Source organism: Pleuronectes platessa, chromosome 14, assembly GCF_947347685.1.
Source record: "Pleuronectes platessa chromosome 14, fPlePla1.1, whole genome shotgun sequence".
Lineage (NCBI taxonomy): Eukaryota > Metazoa > Chordata > Actinopteri > Pleuronectiformes > Pleuronectidae > Pleuronectes > Pleuronectes platessa.
This window is the reverse complement of record NC_070639.1, coordinates 7,203,780-7,227,517: the sequence shown is the minus strand read 5'-3', so window position 1 is coordinate 7,227,517 and position 23,738 is coordinate 7,203,780. Positions and strand designations below refer to the sequence as shown.

Here is a 23,738-nt window from a genome sequence, read left to right as displayed (position 1 = left end):
TAATGATTCGCTACCGGAAATAAGATGTAGTTATGTTTAGGCTATTTAAACTATATTTAGTCCCTGTATAACGAACTCAATGGATATGGGCACTAGGCCAATATTGACAAAAGCAATCTCCCTTATCAATTAACTGCATAAAACAGCACTTCAATTTTAAAACTGAATTATCAATATGGGAGCTAATAATAGGCCACACAGAATAGTAACTGTCACAAAACTATCACTAGTATAACATAAACTTTGTGTTCACATGAAATTACAGTCACGTAGCTAACCGGCAATCGTTCCTGGCCAACTGGTCATCCCACGTGGCTGAATGGAACCGCTAGCGTTCCCGGTAGCTAGCGGCGCTATCCAGTGGCGTAGCTCCAACTAGGCTGCCTTAAAGGAACCACGAGCGTCCGGGTTGCTCGGGTGCTATTTGAGAAGCACGTTATCTTGCTAGATGACGGCGGTACACCTCCGCTAAATCAGCTAGCACTGTATACGTGCACAATACTGAGCCAGCTAGATATCGCCAAAACGGAACATAAAATACTGTGCCCTTTCGCGAGCTGAATGAAAACAAAAAACTCTTAGGTACAAAACTTAAAGTGGCGTCACCTTCTTAATACTGCTGTAGTATCCTTATTCATTTCCCTCTTTTACTTCACTGTTACTTCAACTCACTCGGTCTCCTTTCTCACCTCTTTTTCTCTCTGTGCTCTACCGTGTGTTTGTTTAGATCCCGCCTCTCAACCAATAGGGAGTCACTATTCTTGTGTGAAGGTCATTACCACCAACTGCTGACCATTTCACCTAACTAGCATGTTAGATTGACTACACTCTACCTATTTTACCTTTTTAACTTATTACTGAAACTTTGTCAACAGTTATTTAATTAGCATCTATACACTTTAGGTATGGCAGACACCTTCAGATATGAGAGACCCCCTCAGATTTTTGACTTCGTTGCTTTCATGGGAGCTAGTCCTCACTCTCTGGGAGCTCGGCTCCCTCTGGCTCCCACGTAATTCGAACACTGCCTTCAATGCATCCTGGGAAAACGGATCAGAGTGCAACCCAGGGTGGATTCACTGAGACTGGTTTGTTCATGCCAATTAAAGTCCAGGAGGTCAAGAAATATGAAACAGATAAAACAAAAAAGGTTCCTAATTACTGCCTCATTGTAAGGCTGTTCCTTAAAAGGTTCACCTGTTAAGTCCGTACACCGCCATAGATCACCATTAACTGTAAAACACATGGCCATCAGTCTTTTTTGCAAGTAAAATAAAATGAAGGCTTCCCGTGGGTTCATCACTACAATCGGAGCATTTTAGTGTCTTTCAGCCCAATGTTTGGGTTTCACAGATGTTTCTGACCTTAAATACTAGACAAGACTAAGAAATTGGCAAAGAATGATGTAGGAGCAGCACAGGCTTCAGACAGAGTGCCACCATCTTGCACATTGGCAGTCATTTGGAGTCTGTGAGGAAAAGATCATAGAGTGGAGCCGCGGTATCAAGGCCCCTAAACACTAGCACTCGACCAATCGTTAATAAGTCTCAGCTGTCAATCATGATGTTTCACCCCATTTTTTAATAGCATAAAATTGTTGGTTTGGTCCATGTCCCCTCCATTAACATGGGGGGCTGTCATGTCGTCAATCTTCTAATACAGAATGTGGATTTCAATGTTTTATTTCCCTTGCAGCAACAATTGTCATATTTGATTAAATTAGGGAAGAAGATTTCATGATTCTTTTTTTGTTTTCATTTATTTATTCTAGACTTCTATTTTGCTATTACACTCTGTAATTTCCAGTAACAACATAATATGGAAAAAAGTAAAGATGCAGGTGTTTTAACCAGTAAAGTGTGTAGGTGTGACAATCGTGTGCAGTAAGTGCTTTGCACCTGTGTGTCTGTAGGTGTGTGCTCAGGACAAACTTTCTCTGTTTCCCTTTGTGTCTCAGTCAGTGGTTGATAAATCCAAATCACTACTTCGCTTGGCGCAGATGAGATTTAGTTTATAGTGCAGTGTAACAGTGGAGCTGAGACTAATGTGTTTTGCCTTGAGACCCATTCAGGTGACCTGCGACTGCTTCCCCCTCCATTCAAGTCAATTTCAGGCTCGGCTGAGCTGGGGAGCTTTCCGGCTGGGATTTCCGCAGCTTTCCTGACCAAGGCTTCAAGGGAGGAAGAAGAACTAATGCTGACCATTAGCATTAGACCACATTTGGTCAGAGATACAGTTCAGACAATGGGGTGAAAATCCGCTGGGGTCAAAAGTTTCTAAAATAAGTTAAAAGGTTCTTCTTTTGTAGGGGCAAAGAAGTAAATCCCTTGATAGCGATCAGCTTTATTTCATGCTCTGGACAGGAATGTGGCAATGACAGAAAGGTCACTCTCTCCATTTTAAGTAAGTGTACCATCAAACTGATTTCTGTTCATTTAAGATATGAAATAAATAACACTGGATTGCTTTAAAATGTGAAGATCCATTTAACAACTGATCCCCCGACTACAAGTAAACACCTTGAAAATCACTGACATGAAAGTACAGAAAACCGCAGATAAAGTCTTTGGTCAGCATTCTGCTCCTTTGAGAAATTTAGCCTAAGACCTCATAAAAATCACAGGGACTGGTCGGAGGCTCTGAAAGGCATGAGGATACTGGTTTTCCCACAGTGCACTCCCTCCAAACTCTCTGATTGGTGCAGGGAAAGTGCCTCAGAGGCAGGCAAACACAGAGTAAGCAACAGAACAATGGGGAACTGATGAGCAGCTGCCTACAACACTGCTGCCCACACACTTGAGTGCCTGCGAGGATGTAAGTACACTCATCTCCATTTTACCATTCAGATATCACAGGCTGCCATTGACCAGCAACCGTCGTGCACGTGAGCAAATGTGTGTATCTGTGAGCATGGTGCAACACAACTTTACTTTGTGCATATCTGAACATTCAGTATGGTCCTTATTAATCTGCACTGGATCAGAAAGATTGTGTATGCAACGTGTCTCTTTCAACAATCACATCAATGATCTGTGTTGATCGAAATTCTGAAGGAATGCTGCATGTGAAAATATAACTGTGTGGTCTGGGTCATACATGCTAACCTATTTTCATTTCACTTTCTATTAAGTCCTGGTTGGGTTCCCCTGGCCTTGGGCCAGTCCAGCTGTAATACCCAGGGGTGGAGGAACTGAGAGCGAGTTAGCAGGGTCACCCTCTCCTCTCATTAGCTGGGTAATGAGCCATGCAGTGGAGCTGCTGTAAATCCACACAGCCCATAAACCTCTGATAGCTACCGCCAACAACCAAAACAACTGCAAGTACCATTATCTTAATATCCAAACCTACAAAGCATCCAGCTGTGAGCCACTGGCCTCAGTGTCTTTCTTTCACGGTGGTGTTGGTGAGGCCATAACTGGCAGATTAGTGGTTAAGACTCATACAAATGCAACAGCCCTGGTGGGAAATCTTGCTTTCATGTAATTCTAATCCTCTTCTCAATATTTCCTGTCTTTACTTCGCTCTATCAATAAAGGCTGAAATGCTAAATACTAGATAATGACCAATATCTATCATTCGCTAAAATACCAATATTAGAGAGTAAAAAATACCTCATATTAATATATAAACAATATTTAAAAGATTGTGGTGTAGTAATCAATGAAAATTTGATAAGATTGAAGCTAGATTTTTTACCATAAACTATATTCTAAATAATTAGAAAAATAATTACTTTCTATCCTATCAAAAATACTGCCAAATACATACATGAATCTCTAATCTAAGGCTCCGTGTTGTTTGGGCTGTTTTGTTAGAAACAAACTGGGAAATTCCTTTGAGCAAAAATTCCAAATTGCTTTTATGGGCTATTAAACATTCCTTAGTTAAGAATTTATTAGTTTTCATTTGCATTCTTAGTTTTTTTTTTAACATAAACATTAAGGAAACAACCTGAGAGGAAATATTGGATTAGACAAATAAAAGTAATGATAATAAAAAAGGCACAAAGATTTAAAGGCAGTACTACATCTTCAAAAAACATTTATGTAATTGTAGTGCATGCGTGTTCATGCTAGTCTTAGAACATGGCAGGGGCACAGTGCCTTGAGTGCCTTCCAATAGAAAACTGAAGGTGACATTCAAAAGATAAGAACACATTGTATTGGGATCCTCAAAGGGGTGCGCTCTTTTATTCCCTCCTCCCTCCGTCTTCCTCGCCTTTCTTCTCCTTCACTAAATCCTCAAAAGTCCTTTCATCCATAAATCACTCAAGTGGAGGAAAGGCTTTTAGTTTAATTTATAAATAATGAAATCCTTGGTGGAGAGCCACGACACAATCACTCCATAACGCATTTGATAAAACTAATTCCTCCTTAACAAAATCTATGTTCGATGTCGATGGCATTTTGAAGTAAAAATGACCAAAGCACAGACCAAACAGTCGACAGCATGCCCACGAGCACACGCACCACCACGTAGTGCACATACGCACATCCAAGTAATGAGACGTATCAGATGTTATTTGGAGAGAAGAGCCCTTATCGTGTCTCTGTTGCCACGGTGACAATGTATGTTCCCGTCACAGCTGTGGACCAGTGACCACTCGTCCTAAACCTCATTTACACCCCGAGCAAACAACCTTTAATCTTGCTCTCCTTCCTGTTCCTTCGCTCCCAATGTTTATCTCTCCTTCCACCTCCGTCACTCACTCCACCTCCCTCGCCCGCCTCCCCCCCCCCTTTCTCCCATTTGATCTACGCCACATCGAGCTCCGTTCAGCTGACAAATTTGGAACAGGAAGACAGACGCTACTCGGTGGACGATCAAACACTGTCGCTGCCATGCTTCTCTCCACGCCGACTTTGACGAGCCCGACGCGCATGGGGGCAGCAATCTGATTACCTCTGTGCCACACTCGGCCTGCAGAACTCCCCACAGTGTTTCTTGGAGGATGTACACATGGTGGTGAGCCTCACAAATATCTGTTCATATATTTGGGATATGACAAAGTAGTAATCCATCATCCTCATCAGACCACAAGTAATGCCCATATACAGACTTCCACAGTACATAGAGAGGGACACAAATACACAAACTTTTTTCGAACAAATAATAATAATAATAAACAGTCTGCTTTTTCTTTAAAACATCCATAAACTCACACAGTCAGATAATCTGGAAATCTAATATTTACCCCAGCAATTATCCTCAAGTGTAAGAAAAGGTAAATGCTATCTGAAGGCCATAGTGGGCCCAGCTCAAAGAGGCAAGAGGCTACTGGGCACACCCTCATGAATGGATCTGCTTGCATATATGGCTGAGAAGTAATAGAAGTATGTAAATGAGTGTGAAAATGTATCTGATTTGATTAGTGATGTTTTTCGTCGTGCAAATAACTCAAACCATACTTGATTCCGATAATGATATAGCATGAACTGACATCATACTGAAATGTATGTGTGAGCATTTGCTAAATTTGAAAGTTGATTTGTTTTATCAAGGTCTTCATAAAAAGGACTGTGAGAGACACTCTGAGGTAGAAGTGGTCCTTGATTTGTCAAAACTATCCATATTTGCATTTTAAGTAAAACTTAAAACGAGGGTGAAAGCCACAATCATCCTTGATGAGTGTATTCTACTTGTTCTTCTCCACTGGCTCAGTTGGTCTGCCCCTGCCTGCCCCTGCACTGTCATTGCAGCCTATACACTCTCTCTTAGACTCCCTCTCTCCTCCTGCCTCCTCCGCTCCTTCCTCATATTGGATTTCATTAAAATAATCCGCCATAACCCAGATTGCTTTGCATGTGTCTTGATCGTTGTGCACACTGAAGGTGAAAGGGCAGGTCGGGGCAAACTAATCTATATGAACAAAGCTTTCTGGTTTCCATTTCCGTGGCATTCTTATCCTGACAGCTGTTAAGAGATTAACCCAAAAAGTTGTTTGGAACTCAAACACATACAAAAACTTTTGCTATTTGTGTTTTGTGTGGAGAAACGTTGGACTCGTGTGGAGTCGTAGGACTTTACAAAGTGTGCAGCCAACACAAAACAGCCTGTTTACACCGGAGGCCGCAAAATGTTGCCCGGTGCCCCAGAGGCTAGTTCGCCATCAGACGATCGATTGGGCAAAAACTGAATAAGCCAGTGAAAAATAATAAGTACTACTTTAAACCACAATGTGTATCCACAATATGTGAAGACTCTTAAAAAGACTGCATATGCCGTGATTTGCAGTGGGGCTCACAAACAAGCCCCCTGCATCACACTGACTCTGAATCACACTGACTCTGCTGAACCCCCCCCCCCCCCCTCGCACATAATTTATATCTCTATATTATTGGCATTATCACCAATCTATGCACCTTAGAACCGCACGAAACTCTCTTACTGTATATATTGTTGTTCAATATTGTTGTTGTTTTTATATTGTTGTTTTTAAATTGTTGTTTGTATATTGTTGTTTGTACAGTGCACCAACCACACCAAGGCAATTTCCTGTATGTGCAAATACACATGGCAATAAAAAGAATTCTGATTCAGATTCAGATTTGTCTATGTTTGGTAAAAAGACTGCAAATGAAGGAAATGGAGCTTTTCTGGCTCTCTAGCTTTCTACTTGCTCCTATTCAACAATTTCCCACATGTTTTCCTCATGACTCATCTACCTGGCCCGAGGAGCTGTTAGATTGCACACATTTCGACTTTCACACAAACACAGAGATGCAAAAATGAGTGTGTGCACCGAAACACACACAGATTTACCACCGCTGACAACTCATACACGCACATTATCATCATCATTCCTGCCCTTAGGGGTAAACACCTTTTTCTATTTGGTTGATATCTAGCGGCACAGATTTTCCCCTTCTTCCTGCACCTCCCCCTCCTACATACAGTGCTCTGCAGGCAGGGATGATTTGTTAAATGGAGATGGGCCATCAGTCTTCCCAATCACAGAGCCCACCGACCTGTGAGACCATCGATGAAGGCACAACAATAACAAGCCGCAACAACGTCCAATAGATAAAGTCGTATTTCAGATCACATTACATACCCGCCGGCTCACTGATGCCGCTTGCCACTGATTCAAAAAAAAAGAAAGGCGCGTGTTCTTAGCACTTGACATTTCAGATGTCTGTTGATTTGTAATTATCAACAAAAGATCAACAGAAACAAGTAAAAATGTCACCTTCTTCAGTATTAAAATAGTATTCTACAGATCTACATGTTTGTGTATGTGTATGATCTATAATAATAATAATAATAAATGTGTATGTGTGTGTATGTGTGTGTGTGTGTTGGGGTGTGGGGGCTCCAACATCTTCCCCTCACTTCTGTTCTCCACTGGTGTCTAACTTTCTCTTGTCCCAGGCATGATTTCATTAAAGATTTCCCGGAAACCTAATTTCACGCAATAAATGCATTATCCAAATTAACATTGATGAGTAGAGCATACACTGTGTGTGTGTGTGTGTGTGTGTGATTAACACATGCCTGACACTTCTTTCCTCATCAGTGTGGAGGAATAAACCATCAGCTGCAGCCCTGCTTGCTCTCACTTCAATGGTTATCACTATTCTCACTCCTTGCGTGTGTGTGGTGACGTGAGTTTGTGTGCAGATGTGTGTGAGTGGGTTTGTGTTGTACTGTTGTTGTTGTGCTAAAAGGAACTAACTGTAATTTCTCCATTCCTTCTCAGGCGGTGATCCCAATGCAAAGATTCAGAACCAATACATGTCACACAACATTAAAGCCTCCAGAACTTACAGCAGAGCACGTTAACGCTGATCTGCTTGATGCAGTGTGATTACCCACAAGGCCCTGTGCCTAATCTGAGATTTCAAGCCTGAAGAATTTGCAAAAAGCAAATTGAGACAAATGGTCTGTCGAGGTTGACACATGCTGGTCATTCCCCTGAAAGGCCTGGTGTGCCGTCAGTACACAAACAATGATGGACGTTTTGAGCTACATGCCTTCCTGATGATATCATCATCAAATCAGCAACATGGGCGGACAGTGGTCTAGCAATCAAGGAAAAGTAGCATGGAAAGACAAGTGGGAATGAAACCTGCGCTGCTGACGACATGATGACGACCAAAATGTGTTGCCTGGTAACCCGCCATCCATTCTGATCTGCTTCATTAATGCTCCGCTGAGCACAATATAGGCAATAATGGAGCAGATTAAAGTGAATGTGTGGGAGTTTGAGATGTATTGCCACAAACTTCATTAAGCAGAAACTCAAGGTAAAAGCTGTTTAAGTTTTACAGGGAAGTTTTATGTTTATGTTCCAGTCTGTCGCAGTCACTGTTGTTAACAGCATCCGTTGTTCTCTCTTAAGATGTCTCTCCATGTTCCAGCAGCCAAACCGACTAGCTGGCCTCTAAGGTGTGTATTTCTTTGCTCATAATGACTTGCAGGACTGTTTTAAATAGGAGGCTGCTGACCTTTGTTACTTGAAAGTCAAATTAATTCCCAAGATGGATCAAACTGTTGGCTGACTGATCTACATTGCCTATGTATTATACAGATTGAATGGTTCAGGAGAGGAAGCTGAAATGCCAGTGCTCCCAGTAGGTAAAGATCAAGAGATCAGCAACTGTATACAGAGTTCATGAAGATGTCTCAAAGGAGACATATTCAGGTTGATCATATTAATGATTATTAGAACACTTCACTTTCCTTATACTGTGCATTGCTGCAGCAGCTCTTTTCAGCCTCCGTCTGAAACAATTGGTTTTAGTTCCTGTCTCTTTAAGGCCCTCCAGCTGGTAAAGCCCAGTCTGCTCTGATTGGCTAGCTGGTCCACTCTGTTGTGATTGGTCAAACACCCCTTGAGGAAAGCTTCTGCCCAGACAAACCACTAGGTATTGATCATGCATATGTGGGGCGGTGACATCGCTAAAGCCGGAAGTATCGCCCAGACTGACAAAGTATTTCAGTAAGAAGAGCGTACCTAAGTTTGTAGAACTTTTGCATACACAAAAAAAATACACAATAACATCTGATTTGGAGACAATAGAGAAAAGAAAAACAAAAAAAAACATACTATGTCTCCTTTAAATGAATGCAGTATGTCAATACATTAGTAAAACTACACAGAATTCATTAAAAGTTGCATCAGACACTATTGTATGACAACAATATGATTAACCAGACATAACACATGACCTCGGCATTCACCTTCCCTCATACTCTACAAAGAGAAATGATTTGAATGACATCTCTCCCTCATCAGGCATGATTGTGCTGTGCAGGTGGGTCTTATCGCTCAAAGCTTGACTGCACTTTTGAATTTTCATATTAATGTGACACGTACACACTGAAGACACACTAAGACCCCACATGCACAACTGCAACCATGCACGTACTGTCAGCCTGAAGTCTTTCATGGATGACAGCAAAATACAATGGCGTCTAACGGGAGCTGACATGTGGAGCATGAAAGGAAATTAAAGGTTTGGAAAATTAACCATCACCTCAAAAACAGCAGTTTCTGAAGCTGCTAATTTAACTTTCATGGAACTCATTCAAATCAATTGTACTTTTTTTCAGTTTCGGGAATAAAAGCCTTTATTTACACCGCTAACAATGTACCTGCATACACGCCCCCTGTACTGTCAGCTTAGATTCAACGTCCTCTCAGTTTCAACTGAAAACCCACACAACCAAATCCCTTATTTAACGTCAAATTAAACCAAAACAAATATTATATAATTTGCATGAATTTACTCTTTGAAGAGTTTACCCAGATTCAATTTGTTGTTCCATTATTTTCCAAATAGCATGAACGCAGCAACTGTCTGTGTGCTCGGCCAACTGTGAAGCAAAAAGAATTAAAACTGTCCCTGCAGGGAACAAGAACACACATCGCTGCTGCTTGTCAAGCTCTCACTCTAAATTGTGATTGATTCCATGCACACACTCACAGAAACAACCGTTTATGAGCCGAGTATCAACATGTAAAAACTATTTTCTGCGCATGGTCTTCTTTTTGCAGAGGACACTAGTCCTATTAACAACAAACATTGCCAACTCAATGAAGACATTTATCAAACAGCAGGCAGAGATGATTCATCACAGACATGGTAATTGGTTTCTCATCTCTCGCAGCCCACGTGTGTACCTCTCATTGAAAGGTTAGACATGTGATTGGGCTTTTGCCACATTTAGAGAAGCATTCTCCGGTGAGAGGGTGATCACCATCTATGCTCTATTTATAGTCAGGCCCTGTAACCCTGATTGAGGCATTTGTAAAATAGGCAATTTTACAGTCAATGCACCTAATCACTCAGCTGTAGGTGGGAAATAACCTGTCCAGTGGAGCTGAGACCTCCCAGCGACGAGCGCACGCGGCGTGAAGCGGTAACGTGGGCATGTGTGCCGCCAACCTGTTCATGTCGGTGAGCTCACAGATCAGTTAATCTTTTTTAAACAGTATTACATGGGTATAAATAGAAACAGAAACTGACCAGGGGCTTTAATTTGAAGCATTTCTTTCTGTTACTCAAAATGCAATTTCCTCATAGAGGTTAGTCTGCGGCTTCACTTCAATTGCATCTGATGACAGAAACTGCTTATTAAAGTTCACCCGCTGTGCGGTGACTAGAACCCTGGCCTTGTTTTTGTTTGTGTGTTAAGTGCCAGCTTTTTCACACAACAGGGTTTTTTCCTTTTTTTCCAAGTTAATTGCCAAATTACTCTACCCTCTGGAGAAACACTAGCCTGGATGCCAGACGAACTTAGCCCCGCCCACAACATTTTAGGTCGGGCAGTTCGGTCTGGAGTCGCTCCGTTGGGAAAAAATTATGCCCGACCAGGCCAATCAGATTGTCAGGGCGGGCTTTATACGATGATTGACAGATGATCAACGGTAACGTTATCAACCACGTCATCAAAGTGCCCTTGGGTTGAATTCGTTTTCAACAAACATGCCTGCCGCTGGCGAGCTGAGATGTGTAGATGCTGCCATTGAGTCTGTTTTAGAAGACATCGACAGCGCATTCATTTTGAAAGAGGAACACAGAACGTGGAGGCGACGCCAGAGCACCGCGCTAATCCCTATCGCCCCGTCGCTAGGCTGTTCACAACGGACACTGAAGCGACGCTGAACCGCCGGGCAGCGCTAATAATATCACCCGTTGATCCAGTAGATCGCTGCACGGCTTTGTGCCAGTCACACCGGAGGCTGAAGCACCGCGCTGCGTCAAGGCTGCCTCGCGGTGCTTCAGCCTCCGGTGTGACCCGCACAAAGTTTTAACATGGGAGTGGATGGGAGCCAGCTGTTATTTAAGGCTTGGCGCTGCGCTGAAGCGTCCGGGGTGAACCCGGCGTTAGTAAATAACTCACAATGCGTTGCTTAGCATACGTCACATACTACGTTGCTCTGATTGGTTGTAGGTCTATCCAATTGAGCGAAGAAGAATTTTACTTCCTGGTCAGTTGAAACACGCCCCATAATCACAGCCCAATGGAGCGGTCTCAGACTCACATTCTGACTAGAATTGTGAGTCTGACAACATCAGGCTAGAGAAACACCCAAAAAGGTGAGAACTAAGAAATTAGTCAAAGTCCTGTGGTTTCATAAGTCAACCCTGCGACTCTTTCAAGGGTAGAAACAGAAAGTGTTCTGTGTTTAAGCCAACAGATCAGAGGGAGATCAAATGTTTTATATTTGGTTGCATGTGTACTTTCATGTTTTTCTCTTTCAATATTGTTATTCAAAAATGTTAATTTGTACAATAAATAAGAGGTTTCAAACTTATTGTGGTACTTAATGAAAAGAGCAACTATATAAATCAAATCTACCCTTCCAAATTCAAGAGGAATGCATGCACTAGGTGTCCATGCCGTGTACCAACAGTTACTTACTATTTGATTTACACCAACTACTCATTTGAAAGATGTTAGACAAATTTGAAAAAAAAATACCAAGAGATAGTTTGTTCTTGATGAAAAAAGACTGTTCACAGCATCATATTGAAATAAATGCTGCATTTAAACTCTAACTTTGGTATCATTCTCTTGTCCTGTTGGCTGTTTTCAGTTTTTTGGGGTTTAAACATCCTGTTCAAGGCAACAAACAATCCCCATGCGCCCAAATGGATTATTACGACTCATATATCAAGGTTACAAGGTTCTTAGTGGTATTCATATACAATACCTGATAAAACACAGTATCACTTGCTACATTTAACACTTTGACGACTGAGCCACGGTGGTTGAACACGGCTCTGTCATGACCCAATGCTAACATTGTTCCCTGTAGTCTGCTGTGGATAAATTGTATGCAAGTCGTTATTGACAGTTGTCTTCTTCAATAATAAGAAGAACCACAAACCACTTGTTCAGCTGTCATTAATGCGTATTTTTTTTAATACCCCGGTCCATCTGCAGGATTACTCAATACATTTTGTAACCCAAGGAAGAACTTACTCAATGTTGGAGTGGTGCTGGTCAAACAGGCAAATCCAGGATCCCCCCCCCCCCCCCCCCCCCCCCTTCCTTTAACATGCGTTAGGGGTAGGGTTAGGGTTCCAGTGGTTTTGTGATTTTCAATCCAGAAAAATATGAAGCCTCTGGTTACCTTTTTCAATCTCTCACTTTACTTTTCTAAACTTTACTTTCTCAGGTGAAAATTCGGCCTTGGATCGGGTTTCACTTCAGGCCAATCTGCCACAACATAAAACTAGTACAGTCAGCTACAACATAAAAAAAGTACTTACTATCAGTGACAGGGCGGATATTGAAATTATGCAGTGGAAAACTGAGATTTAAAGATTTAACCCTGTTGCATAAAGTATTCGCTAACTCAGAGCAACCACAAATATACCAGATATTGATTTTGGATTCTTTACACTACACAATATATGCAAATGTTAGCAATCAATCTATTACAAATCAGAGCATATCATCTCTGCACATCATTTACCAAAGCTTCCTACCTGTTTGAGCTTCTTCAGGTCTTCATCCAGCTCCAGATTGTCCAAGATAACAGCCACAAAAAGACTGAGCAGGATCTAAAATGCACGGAGAGGAAGTGCATAACAGCATTAGCGCTGCACGAGCACCCTGTAACACGTTGATGTCGTTATCGCCGTCATAACAAATAACACGAATAAAGACAATTTCAAAAGTACAGAGTCTGCTCCGTAATTGTATTTGCTTGTCCTGCCCTCGAAGACTTCCTGTGTGTCTGGACTGAGGTGTGAGTCATCCTGAGCCTGTATGTGCTGTCTGATTGCTCCCCCTTATCAGAGGGCCGAACACTGAAATGTCAGCACTTATTACGCCTGCAAGTCTGTGATCAGATGTACCACTTGAGAGAAAACTGAAGGCGTGGGGGGGGGCAGCTGAATGCATTAAGAAAACAATTAATGTATCATTTTGTCACTTATTTTTCTACAAACTGCTTTTACTAACCAGACTAATAGATCGATTTTGAATGGAACAATGTGTCAAACTTAATAAGTTCTAAACCAAAAAGGAAAGAGACTCTATTCTGACTTCGATATTTAAAGCAGCACTCTGAGTTCCTCACCAGGGTGGCGAACAGATGGTAGAGGATGAAGTAAATGGCCACTACCGGAGCCCACATGTGACCCACTGCTACGAGAGTCTGGTCCATGACATCCACCCAGCCCTCCTGGGTTAAGATCTGAAACATGGACATGAAAGCCTGCAGGGAGTAAAGCACAAGAGGAGAGAAAGTGAGAGAGACAAAAGGCCAGAGGGCGACTGCAAGTGCAGTGAGGGAGAGGAGGACAGAGAAAGAGAGAGGGAATTATGCAGATTTGATATTTGAAATGTGCTTTTCACAGGGGAGCAAATATCACACAGGTGATGCACGGTACCTCCTTCTGACCGTCTTACTCTAAAGCTTGTAACTGTGAGATTGTTAAACACAAACCAGGAGGAGCAAGAGAGCAAACAGAACCTATTTTTCTACCCTGCTCCTCCGCCCGCTCTTCTACTCGGTAGAGGTCACATGAAGGTGTGGTGAGCAGCCAGCTGCAACATGGTGGCCCCTGGGGTCAAGTTTCACTTCTGGACATCCTCCTTAGAACCTCACCTCCGGACGACAGCCCAGCCCAGCCCCCCCTCCCCCCCACACCACTCCCTTCCTCCCAATAGGCTCACATATCTCAGTCACCGCAGACAAAGATAAACCCAGCAACAGGTCTGCCCCCAGGGGAGACCGCCGAACATCATTAACTGCGATGCCTGAGAGTCTGTGTGCGTACGTGAGCATTATGGGATAAGAGAGAGAGCGTAACACAGCATACAAGTGGCATCTGTTTGTGAGCTACCCTTCATGTCCCGCTGTGCCTCAGTTCAGTATGTGTCGGAAGGGTACAAAAAAAAAAGCGAGACGGGAAAGATGTGGCTAATGAGAGAGAAAGGAGCTCATGAGCACTTCGAAATCAAAGGGGGTTCCACATCTGCCGACCTATCATGCGACCCATCGTCAACATCTGGAGACCTCCCCATTGGTTTTCTGGGGTGTCCCTCTGTAGTCGCTCATATGGATTTTATTTGGTGCATCTTATAAACTACCTGCACCTGGAAAATGGAAATTATATTTTATGGTTCCCTGAGAATAAAGCATTTAAGAATTGAGGCATTTTCTCACCAGGGTGTGTTTAAAAACAAAATGAGGTCCCGAGAGATTGCAGAGATTGAGTGAAAAGGTTACATTTTTATAATGAACTGTACTGCATCAGGGGAAAGAAATCAATCCTAACTAAATGGAGTAGGATTAAAAACACTAGAAGGGCTATAAGGAATAATATGTTGATATCTGCCACTCACAAGAAGCTCTGTATAATACAGAGTAAAAAAAAGGCCAATCACATATGAAGGCCACATGCTGGAGATTGTCTGGGTCATATGCGTTCACAACAACTATTCCTGGAACATTTAAGTGAACAGCTGCGTCTGGGTAGAGTTTGAAGGAGGCAGGACGTAATCTTTGCTGCTGAAAAAATCCGATGCTCTTACATATTTTTCCTAAGGTGACATCTTTGTCTGTGTATTCTACATGTTTGACTCCAATTTTTCTTCCTGAACTGTTCTACTCTCGCCTGGGCTCACTCTGAGATTTGGGGAAAATGTGCTGAAAGAAGCTCATTACAATATTACAGAATGACTATCAGGCTGAGCAAAAGCTAAATTGATAAAAGCAGAATTTGCCTAGACACTTGATGGCGGATTGAAAATAATTTATTCAATAAATTAATCTTTTGTGAACAGAGACATGACTTATGAGGATTCTTTACTCATTTGGTCAAAGCTTACTTAAAAATCCCATACAAAAACTATATCTAAGCTATCATATAAGCTATGATAATACCCAAAGAAGTTTTCGGGAAATAGACAACATTCATTGTTCTTAATGACAGTATTGATATTGCTCTCCTGGTGACGGGGTGAGTGTGAGAGGTTCCTCACCCTGGGGAACGTAGTGAAACGGTCCAGCTCCTCCACGAAGCAGAACATCTGCAGGCTGATGGCTGACATGACGATGAGAAGGCTGGCTGTGAACACCACCAGGCTGCCGAGCTTTTTACCTGGACCAAAGATCTTATACACAAAGTCCTCCAGCGCCGGGGAAATCTTGATCAAACGCACCACACGTAGCACCTGGGGGGGAAGAAAAGCAAGTCTACTTTAAAGTTTCTGTTTGAGTGACCATACGTTTCACATTTTGGGCTTTAGAGCAGACTAAAGGAAGGAAGAGGTGGTAAATTTGAATGGGAGTTTAAAGTTATAGAGGCACACATAGCAGCATATTGATGACATATTGATTTTAAATGAGAGAACATTGATCATGACCCAGTGATACTGTGCTCTGTCAACAGGCTACAGTCCCTAAATTGCTTGTGGTGACAACGCTCCCCAAAAGGTAATGCATCTTGGTCAGGCTCTGATCAGGGATCAGTGAGTGGTTAGTGATTGAGCTCCACACTGTGACGCCCCAAAGCTTTTTCTTTAGAATCCATCTCAAATCCAAATGAATGGCTATTCCTGGTCTCCCAATGAACTGTGAAAAAAAAAAAAAGACAACTCGGGCTACTGGGCTGAGAGGGAACCTACAGTAAACAAATACAGTATTAACACTCACAGCATGATGACAGATGGGATGGGAACTCTCTACCTTCTACTCCTGACAGACCATGATGACCACGATCGATTTGAGAACATGCAGCTCTGAGGCAAAGAGTTCACAGAGGACACAAGGCCATAACGGAAAAGCTTGTTATTTGCTTATCTTTCTTTTTGTCACAATCCTATAGGCCTTTACACAACAGGGTTATATTTCTCATATAAACTAGTCTTACTGGCAGCAATTCAAAGTTTCTCAATATGATGTCTGAAAGGATTTGCAGTGGCTCATTCCGCAGGACTAAAATGATGAATTCAGTATCATCCAGTGATCTTGTCCTCATTTGACAAAAGATGAAAGAAATTTCAATTATAAAGGATGGAGAAATAAAAAGAAAGAGCCGCTGCCTAATAGAAGGAGCCGAGGCTTTATCGTGACCCTGGTTCCAGTCATACTTTAGGATGTGGGGCAGTTTGAGGTCCTGCTGTGGAAATCCCAGAGCTCTAATGCCTACCCCCGTGGTCATTGATACTTTGATACTTGATCTGATATTGATCCTTTTTGTTTTGATAACCTTAAAACGACATTATTCCATGCAACTTTAATATATGGAAAGATACCATTGGGATCATTCTTTTCTACATCAGATACAGTAGAAAAGAAAAGAAACAATAAATACTTAATTTCTTATCTTTTTGTCCAAGTATTATTTCCTAAAATACAGGCATGTAAATAAACAATCTTGAATATTATCACTTAGATGTGGTGTGAAAAACAAGTAACTTATTTTCACAAGTGCAGTTCAGGCTCAGGGCCCGAGCGACAAAGGAAAGCACACAATAAACAAAATAGTGTCGTCGCACTGATGAATCAAACCTCGTGTTGTTCTCAAAAAAAAAATTTGTGCATACTACTAATGATAAACCATAAACAATTATTTATTTTCTAGCTGTAAGTGTTTGCTTTTGGCTCCAGCTTCTAAAGCTTTGAAAATAAAATTGTATGTGTCAAACTGATGTAGTCACAAGGATTCAAACATTTGAAACCCATATTGACCAGATACCGATAACTAAAAATCTGATTGGTGCATCCCCTCCAGAAATATGGAAAAATTATTCAATTTGCAGGCCCTCTGAATGAATAAATTGACTGAACTGTTAAGTCATGCTGCTACTGAAGTCATTGCAATTCTGAACACACCGAGAGAGAAGTGTCAAGGTGGCTTCCATTGGCTGATTAAAAATCACTCTGCCGAGTGCAAAGCTGTAGGGCTCTAATGCATGTGACATTTTGTCGAATCCGAAACACAATTGGTGAGGCTAACCTTTAGCGGTGGTTGGATATAACTAAATAAAAAAACAGAGACAATCAATGGTTGCTTAGCCTGGTCTCTTCCCCTATGGCGAAGACAACATTCTGATTCCGGTGCTGAGCCTTAAGGTTAATCATTTGTGACTAAATGTCCCCAGTTTAAAATAAGATTACCTCCATTGAAAAAATATCAGCAAGAAGAATGAGTGAGGAACACAATCAGATGATATGGATATAAACATCTAATAACCAATCTGAGCAGGTTTGTATTTGCTGACATGTAAAAAAGTGGTTTAGAAAATACCAAAGAAAGTCATCAAGTCATTGGGAGTTTTCTTATGCAGGTTTTGATTTTGATTCATCACAATGCACTTACATTACCAGTTAGTATAAAAATGAAGGTGAACAAACAAAACATGTTTGTCTGGATACCACAATATTGATACAAGGAGCATTAAGTACATGAAATGTTACTTGTTTGAACAAATTTCCAATTTAAATTACAATTGGAAAATATTGATTGAACTGAAAAGAACAGGAAGTCGGCTGACTGCTGCTACAGTTTGTGGGTTTGTATGTTTACATGTGTTTGAATATAAGCTTCGCACACGTGTGGCCGACAGCTGCTGATATAGGCGGAGAGGACGGAGGCAGCTTGTGTGGACAAGGCTCATTAGAGATCCATCAATAAGTCCTTTCAAATGTTAGCAGAGATCGTCAACACATACATTATAAGACATACAAGAAGGTTAGAGGGTTCAATGTGGGACATGGTGCAATACTTACAAGGCATGGTGTCCCACATTGGTTATCATGTAATTAGTTGACTTAAACTGTCAGATTTTATATCACACCCATGCAAACTTCTAGGCAACAACATAATTCCCAGACAAATATAATGAAATCCATCTATACTGGATACGTCTCTGCTGAGGTCAAATGAATCACTTCCAGCCGAAGGAGGATTAGCGTTTTCCCAGCTCTCTGCATCACATACAGGGATGGAGAGCTGCCCATTCAGCATCATATGTCCGATCAATATCATTCAAACCAAACCACCAGCCTGCAAATCTTTTCACTGAGTTCTGTGTCGAGACTGAAAATGTTACGAAAATTTGAACGTCTGTTTTTGTGGTGACAGCGGAGTATGAGCATTTTGAATAAACAGATGGTTGGTTTTTAATCCAGATCAGTGATGTGATTGATTTGTACTCATCAATGCATGGTCACTGGGAATAAATGTCACAAAGTGAGTCACAGCTTCTGTTCTTCAAGTGTGGGCGAGTCTCATGTATATTCATGCAATCAAGCAAGTGCTTAAAAGTGTTGTAAGTGCATCACTACCTGAAAGTAGGTAAACTGGGAGTGGTAGAGGTCAGGGTAGATGTGCAGCGTGGTGCCCACCACCAGCAGAGATTCAAATTTGTGCAGAGAGGAGCTGATGTAGCCAGTGAAGCCCAGACACCAGATCTTCAAAAGAGCCTCCAGGTCGAATAAGATAGTAAAAGCAACCTGGAGTGGAAAGAAGAAAATAGAAATCAACATTGACATTCACTTCCTGTCAACATAAATGTCTCACAACAGAAAGGTTCACTATTCTATGGACACAGGTAATCTGTTCCTTTAACAATGTTTATGTGAACAGTGTCTTATTATGTTAAAAACATGTATTTAATCGACATGCTGCAGTTGGTCAATAATAATAATACTCTGCTTATAGAGGCGAGAAAGTCAGAAACGTTAAATGTGACATATCGGTCTGATATTGTAATATCCAACAGTACTTTTGAATTCAGTATAGACAATTTGGAAGATATTAAGAGATTAAAATGATAGTGCTCAGTGAGCTTATAGGATCTTGTGCTTTTGGACCAAACAGCAGGGACCGACCATCAGGATATTTCTTAATCCATCAATTCCAATCATATTGTTTTAGACTGATGTTATTTTTAAGTGTTTTCATTTTTTTCAGTAAGTTGGTTTTACTTAATTATTTGATGCTCTATAAATGGCTTGGAATTTCCTGAATGACACGGTACCTCACTATTGCGGTTCCATCCCCTGATCGCTACGGTTTAGAATCTGGCTTCAAATGCGGCGATGGCGGCGCTCGTATAAATTTAACTTAATCTCTGAATTGTGGGATGAAGTGGAGCTGCCTTGTCCATCTATATATTTAGTTTATGGTTTTAAATCTGGCTCAATCGTAAATCACTGGAGGATGCACCACTGTCTTGAGCAAGCAAGAGGGAGAGAAGAAAATTGGCACCCCAACACTTAAATGTATATTTCTCCATTTAACTCTAAACCCAGTGCCTCCATTTCCTATTTCCCCTCATAGCCCTCAAGGAGATTGGAACAAATCCGCAGATCGATGGCTGTATGATGCGAGTGGAGGCAGTGAGGGGCTAATGGCGTCTATGGGTTTTCCCTTTTTTGTATCTCCACAGTTCAGCTGTATGTGAGAGAGAGGTATGAAGGCTACGGGGAAGGTGGGTAAACTGGGTTTAGGTAAAAATGATAAAATAAATAGAACAATTAAATATAATGAGTCGGCGAATGCAACTAAAACACATTTATCTTGATCCCACTAAACAAGAATTCATACACAGATATATGGATTATAAAGTGGTAAACATCCTAAATCCCCTGTGGCATCATGCCTCGTGTGAGTGGACGCGGCATTTTCAATCAGATTACGCAGGATTAAATTTCAATTACACAAAATAATATTTTCAGAGGACAATTCCCTGGAAGGACCACGACTGTAGAAAAGGACTCGTGCTAATTATAACTTAAAATTAAAATAATGTTACAAAAGATACACTCTAAGTGGCCATTTTGAATTGTAAGAAAAGACAGGAAATGAAAAAACAATAACAAAAGATGTCTCACCTCTGCCAGGTAAAACTCGTCGTAATGCCTCCGGTGGTTCTCGCCTTTGTAATAGTTGCTAGCGGCAACGATGACGTCCACAGCAACCATGCTCAAGATGAACATGTGGAACACGGAGGACCGCATCAATTGCTGTGTGGGAACAGAGCAACATCCAATTGTGATCAATGTAGAGTGCACCCAACTTGCAAAGAGGAAGCACATAACACAAGAAAAGGGCTACTTTGGTTTGTTTACCACTGAACTTGAATAAATTGATGTTCGGAGAAGAGCAAGTAACCCGGTGATGATAAATAACAGCATCATCTGATGAATAATTCCCAGTCTAATTGAAGGTTGTGAATCAGACAAGACAGGTGCACTACATTGTACCATGGAGTGGAAATAACAGTCTAAAAACATATTTACATGTGTGTTTGAGTCGAGATCCATAACCTTTCAAGGTCCAGTGTGTAATATTAGTTGAAAGGGATCTATTGGCAGAAATTGAATATAAAATAATCCTGGTGATGTTTTTACAAGTGTGTGATCATCTTAATTGTACAAATTGTTGTTTTCTTTACCTTAGAATGGCCCCTTTATATTTAAATACTTTATATTCCTCTTGACGGAGGCCACCATGTTTTTACAGTAGCCCAGACTGGACAAACTAAACACCTTTTGAGTTTTTATGATAACTGAAGGCTACCACAGGTTCTCTCTACTGTTTGGAAGGGGAGGGTGAGGTGAGGGGTGTACATTCTACACACTGAACGTTTGAAAGATTTCAGAGTGCTGCAGCTTTATGTCTCATAATGTTTTTTGTTTTTCTGTCTATTATTTTGGAGGATTACACAAAAACTTTGGGATGTATTACCACTTGACTTGGTGGAACGATGCTGTGTGGGTCAGGAAAGGTCACATTTTCCATGTTATTTAACACTGCAAGATTGAGTGTTATTCACTCAATCTCGACTCCTCAGAAAATAAGTCATGGCTTTCAATTTAAAAAAAAGTTCAGGGGCCATATCTATGAGTGTGTGCAATCTGGTGAAGATCCAAATAAAAATACAGACGTAATAAATTGAATGCTGGGCCTTGGCAGAGGCATGCGTTTCTGAGTGCTCCTACATTGCATTACAATCTCTAGTGATACATGGTTCTGAAAGGATCACCACAACAACTGGAAAAAAAATCATGTACCCAGAACTATTCTAGAAACGATCAAGAATATAAATCCACATTCACAGTCAAATCAGCGGTTTAAGAGAACTCAAGCTAGAGGTCACACGCTGGAAAGAAATATACATGACAGGCGTTGTAAACTATTTCTTTCTGGGCTTGCCTACTATAGACTGTGTTCTATATTGAAAAGTGGTAACAGGCAGAGAGGGCCGGTAGTTAAACTGGAGGAAATTCAAAGCAATTAGGAGCCTTTTCTTCGGCTGCTGGGAGAAATATCCACCCAGACAGCAGAATCAGCTTGTATTCAGGCAGCTGGAAACAAGAGGGGAAAGACGGGAATAGATGTGTGTATGTTATTTCCTGTGGGAACAGCAGCGCCGCTGAACACCGACAACAACGTGACATGATGGAAACAATCATGACATTAAAGAAAGCGAAGAAAAAACCCTGCACTATTCGTTTAGAGAAACACCATAACTTGGCTTTCCTTTGGAGACAATATGACAGATGTGATTACAGCCTTGGATTGCATGTGTGTGGAAGAACGAGCAGCTTGTGAGTGGGTAGAGGCGCTAACCCTAAAAAAAGATTTACATGTGAGATCGGCAATAGGAAGGTTGGAAAATGTGAAAAAGGAGATGAAGACTCGAAGCCCGATGAAGACTCTTTTTGAAGAATTGCTGGAAAGACCGAATTCACCCCAGGAAAATGGGACTGGTGCCATCCAGCCTCCTACACACAAACACACTTACTGTGCAGACTTGCACGTCTAGAAGCTCTGATTCTTCTATTGTGTTTTGAAAATAGGTGATGATGCAATTTGTAGATAAAACTACCTGAGTGAATGAAATTGATGAAATAAGATGATGTATTGATGTTTTGAAGAACCCCAAAAAATGATTATACTCTTACTAGTACCTACTAGATTTAGAGACACTGTCCTCACTGACAAAGGCAGCTCACAGTCATGGAAACAATGACTGTTGTCTGACAGGAGCACAGGCTGAAGTAGCCTTACTGTTATAACACTGCTAAATGTCATTGAACAGAGGTCAGGGTGGATGCTTTGGTCAACAAAGGGTGGGACTTTGACATGGGAGCCCACTGTCGGACATCTCACCTCCTGCCTGTCAGTGTTGGTTTTTCTTTTTACACAGATCACAATGTGTCTTAAGCTACCCCGAGTAGTTTGAGTTGCTTGAGTAAAATCTAACTGTAGAGGGGAAGTGTGCAGTAGCTAAGTCTCCTTTCATAGAATTGCTTTTAAGGGAACCATGATAAGTCTTGACTCTCAAACAAGACTTGGTTATAGAGTTAAAGTTTCACATCAGCGTTAGGTCAGTAAGGGTTTTCGGGCTTAATCCTGGATTAAAAATATTTTGCATCAAAATGTGCAAAATACATTATTAACTCCACCAATGAGGCTATGGTTTTATCATGATCTGTTGGTGTGTTTGTTTTTCAGAAGGATTACGCAAAACTACTAAAGACATTTCCAAGAAACTTGGTGGACGAAAAACTAAGAACCTCCATTGAACAAACCGTTTCTATTTTGGGGGTAGATCTGGATAGGGGAGTGACACCAATGTCCCAATGAATAATACATGTATATTGGGTTTTATAAGGCAAAACAAAATGCATATTTAGGTGACTGATATATCTGATGTTTGCTGCAGCTTGATTGATCTTAAGAGGAGTTCTGGGCCTTAGCAGAGGTATAAGCTGTACTGAGTGGCATTCTAGTTTATATTGTTTAATACTAATGAACCACCCCAGGAGTTGACTGGTCTGTGCCTAAATATCAATGTTTGTATTTAGGTAATAATTGTAATGCCTCTAACTAGTGGTTAAAGTACAGTTGTAACGTATTCTATACCATTTGTTAATAAGATGCATAAGAGTGAAATATTTAATCATAGCCCAAAGCTTGGTGATGCTTTAAAGGGTAATTTGACAGAAAAAAGCCCCAACACATTATGGAGTATGCCAATGCGGGTTGTAGTCAATGTCAGCAAAAACAAGATTTTCAGCTGGAATTAAGCAGCTCTTTTATATAATTCAATAGTGTAAGAATTAACAGCTGTATAAACAGAACAACATTTTTTTTAACTTTTTCTAATCAAGGAAAACAAGCCTATTAAAATGTTCTCTGAGGGACTTTTTGTTATCGTCTGGTCTTCAAGTAGAATTTCTACAGGTCAGTCAGAGGTCAGAAATTACAAACCATCGTTCCCTGTCTGCCTCCAGCTCAGCTGAAGAGGGC

General features: G+C 41.2%; 1 protein-coding gene across 1 annotated transcript in view; it reads right to left on the bottom strand.

Moving 5' to 3' along the window:
* nalcn (sodium leak channel, non-selective) overlaps positions 1–23,738 on the bottom strand; it is a 66,693-nt gene that overhangs the window by 18,061 nt on the left and 24,894 nt on the right. The window contains exons 13-17 of the mRNA XM_053440657.1: positions 20,312–20,443; positions 18,761–18,928; positions 15,451–15,642; positions 13,541–13,678; positions 12,945–13,019 (exon numbers count right to left, since the gene is read on the bottom strand). Of these exons, the coding sequence (XP_053296632.1) occupies positions 12,945–13,019; positions 13,541–13,678; positions 15,451–15,642; positions 18,761–18,928; positions 20,312–20,443 (705 nt within the window). The remainder of the gene's footprint in view (positions 1–12,944; positions 13,020–13,540; positions 13,679–15,450; positions 15,643–18,760; positions 18,929–20,311; positions 20,444–23,738) is intronic.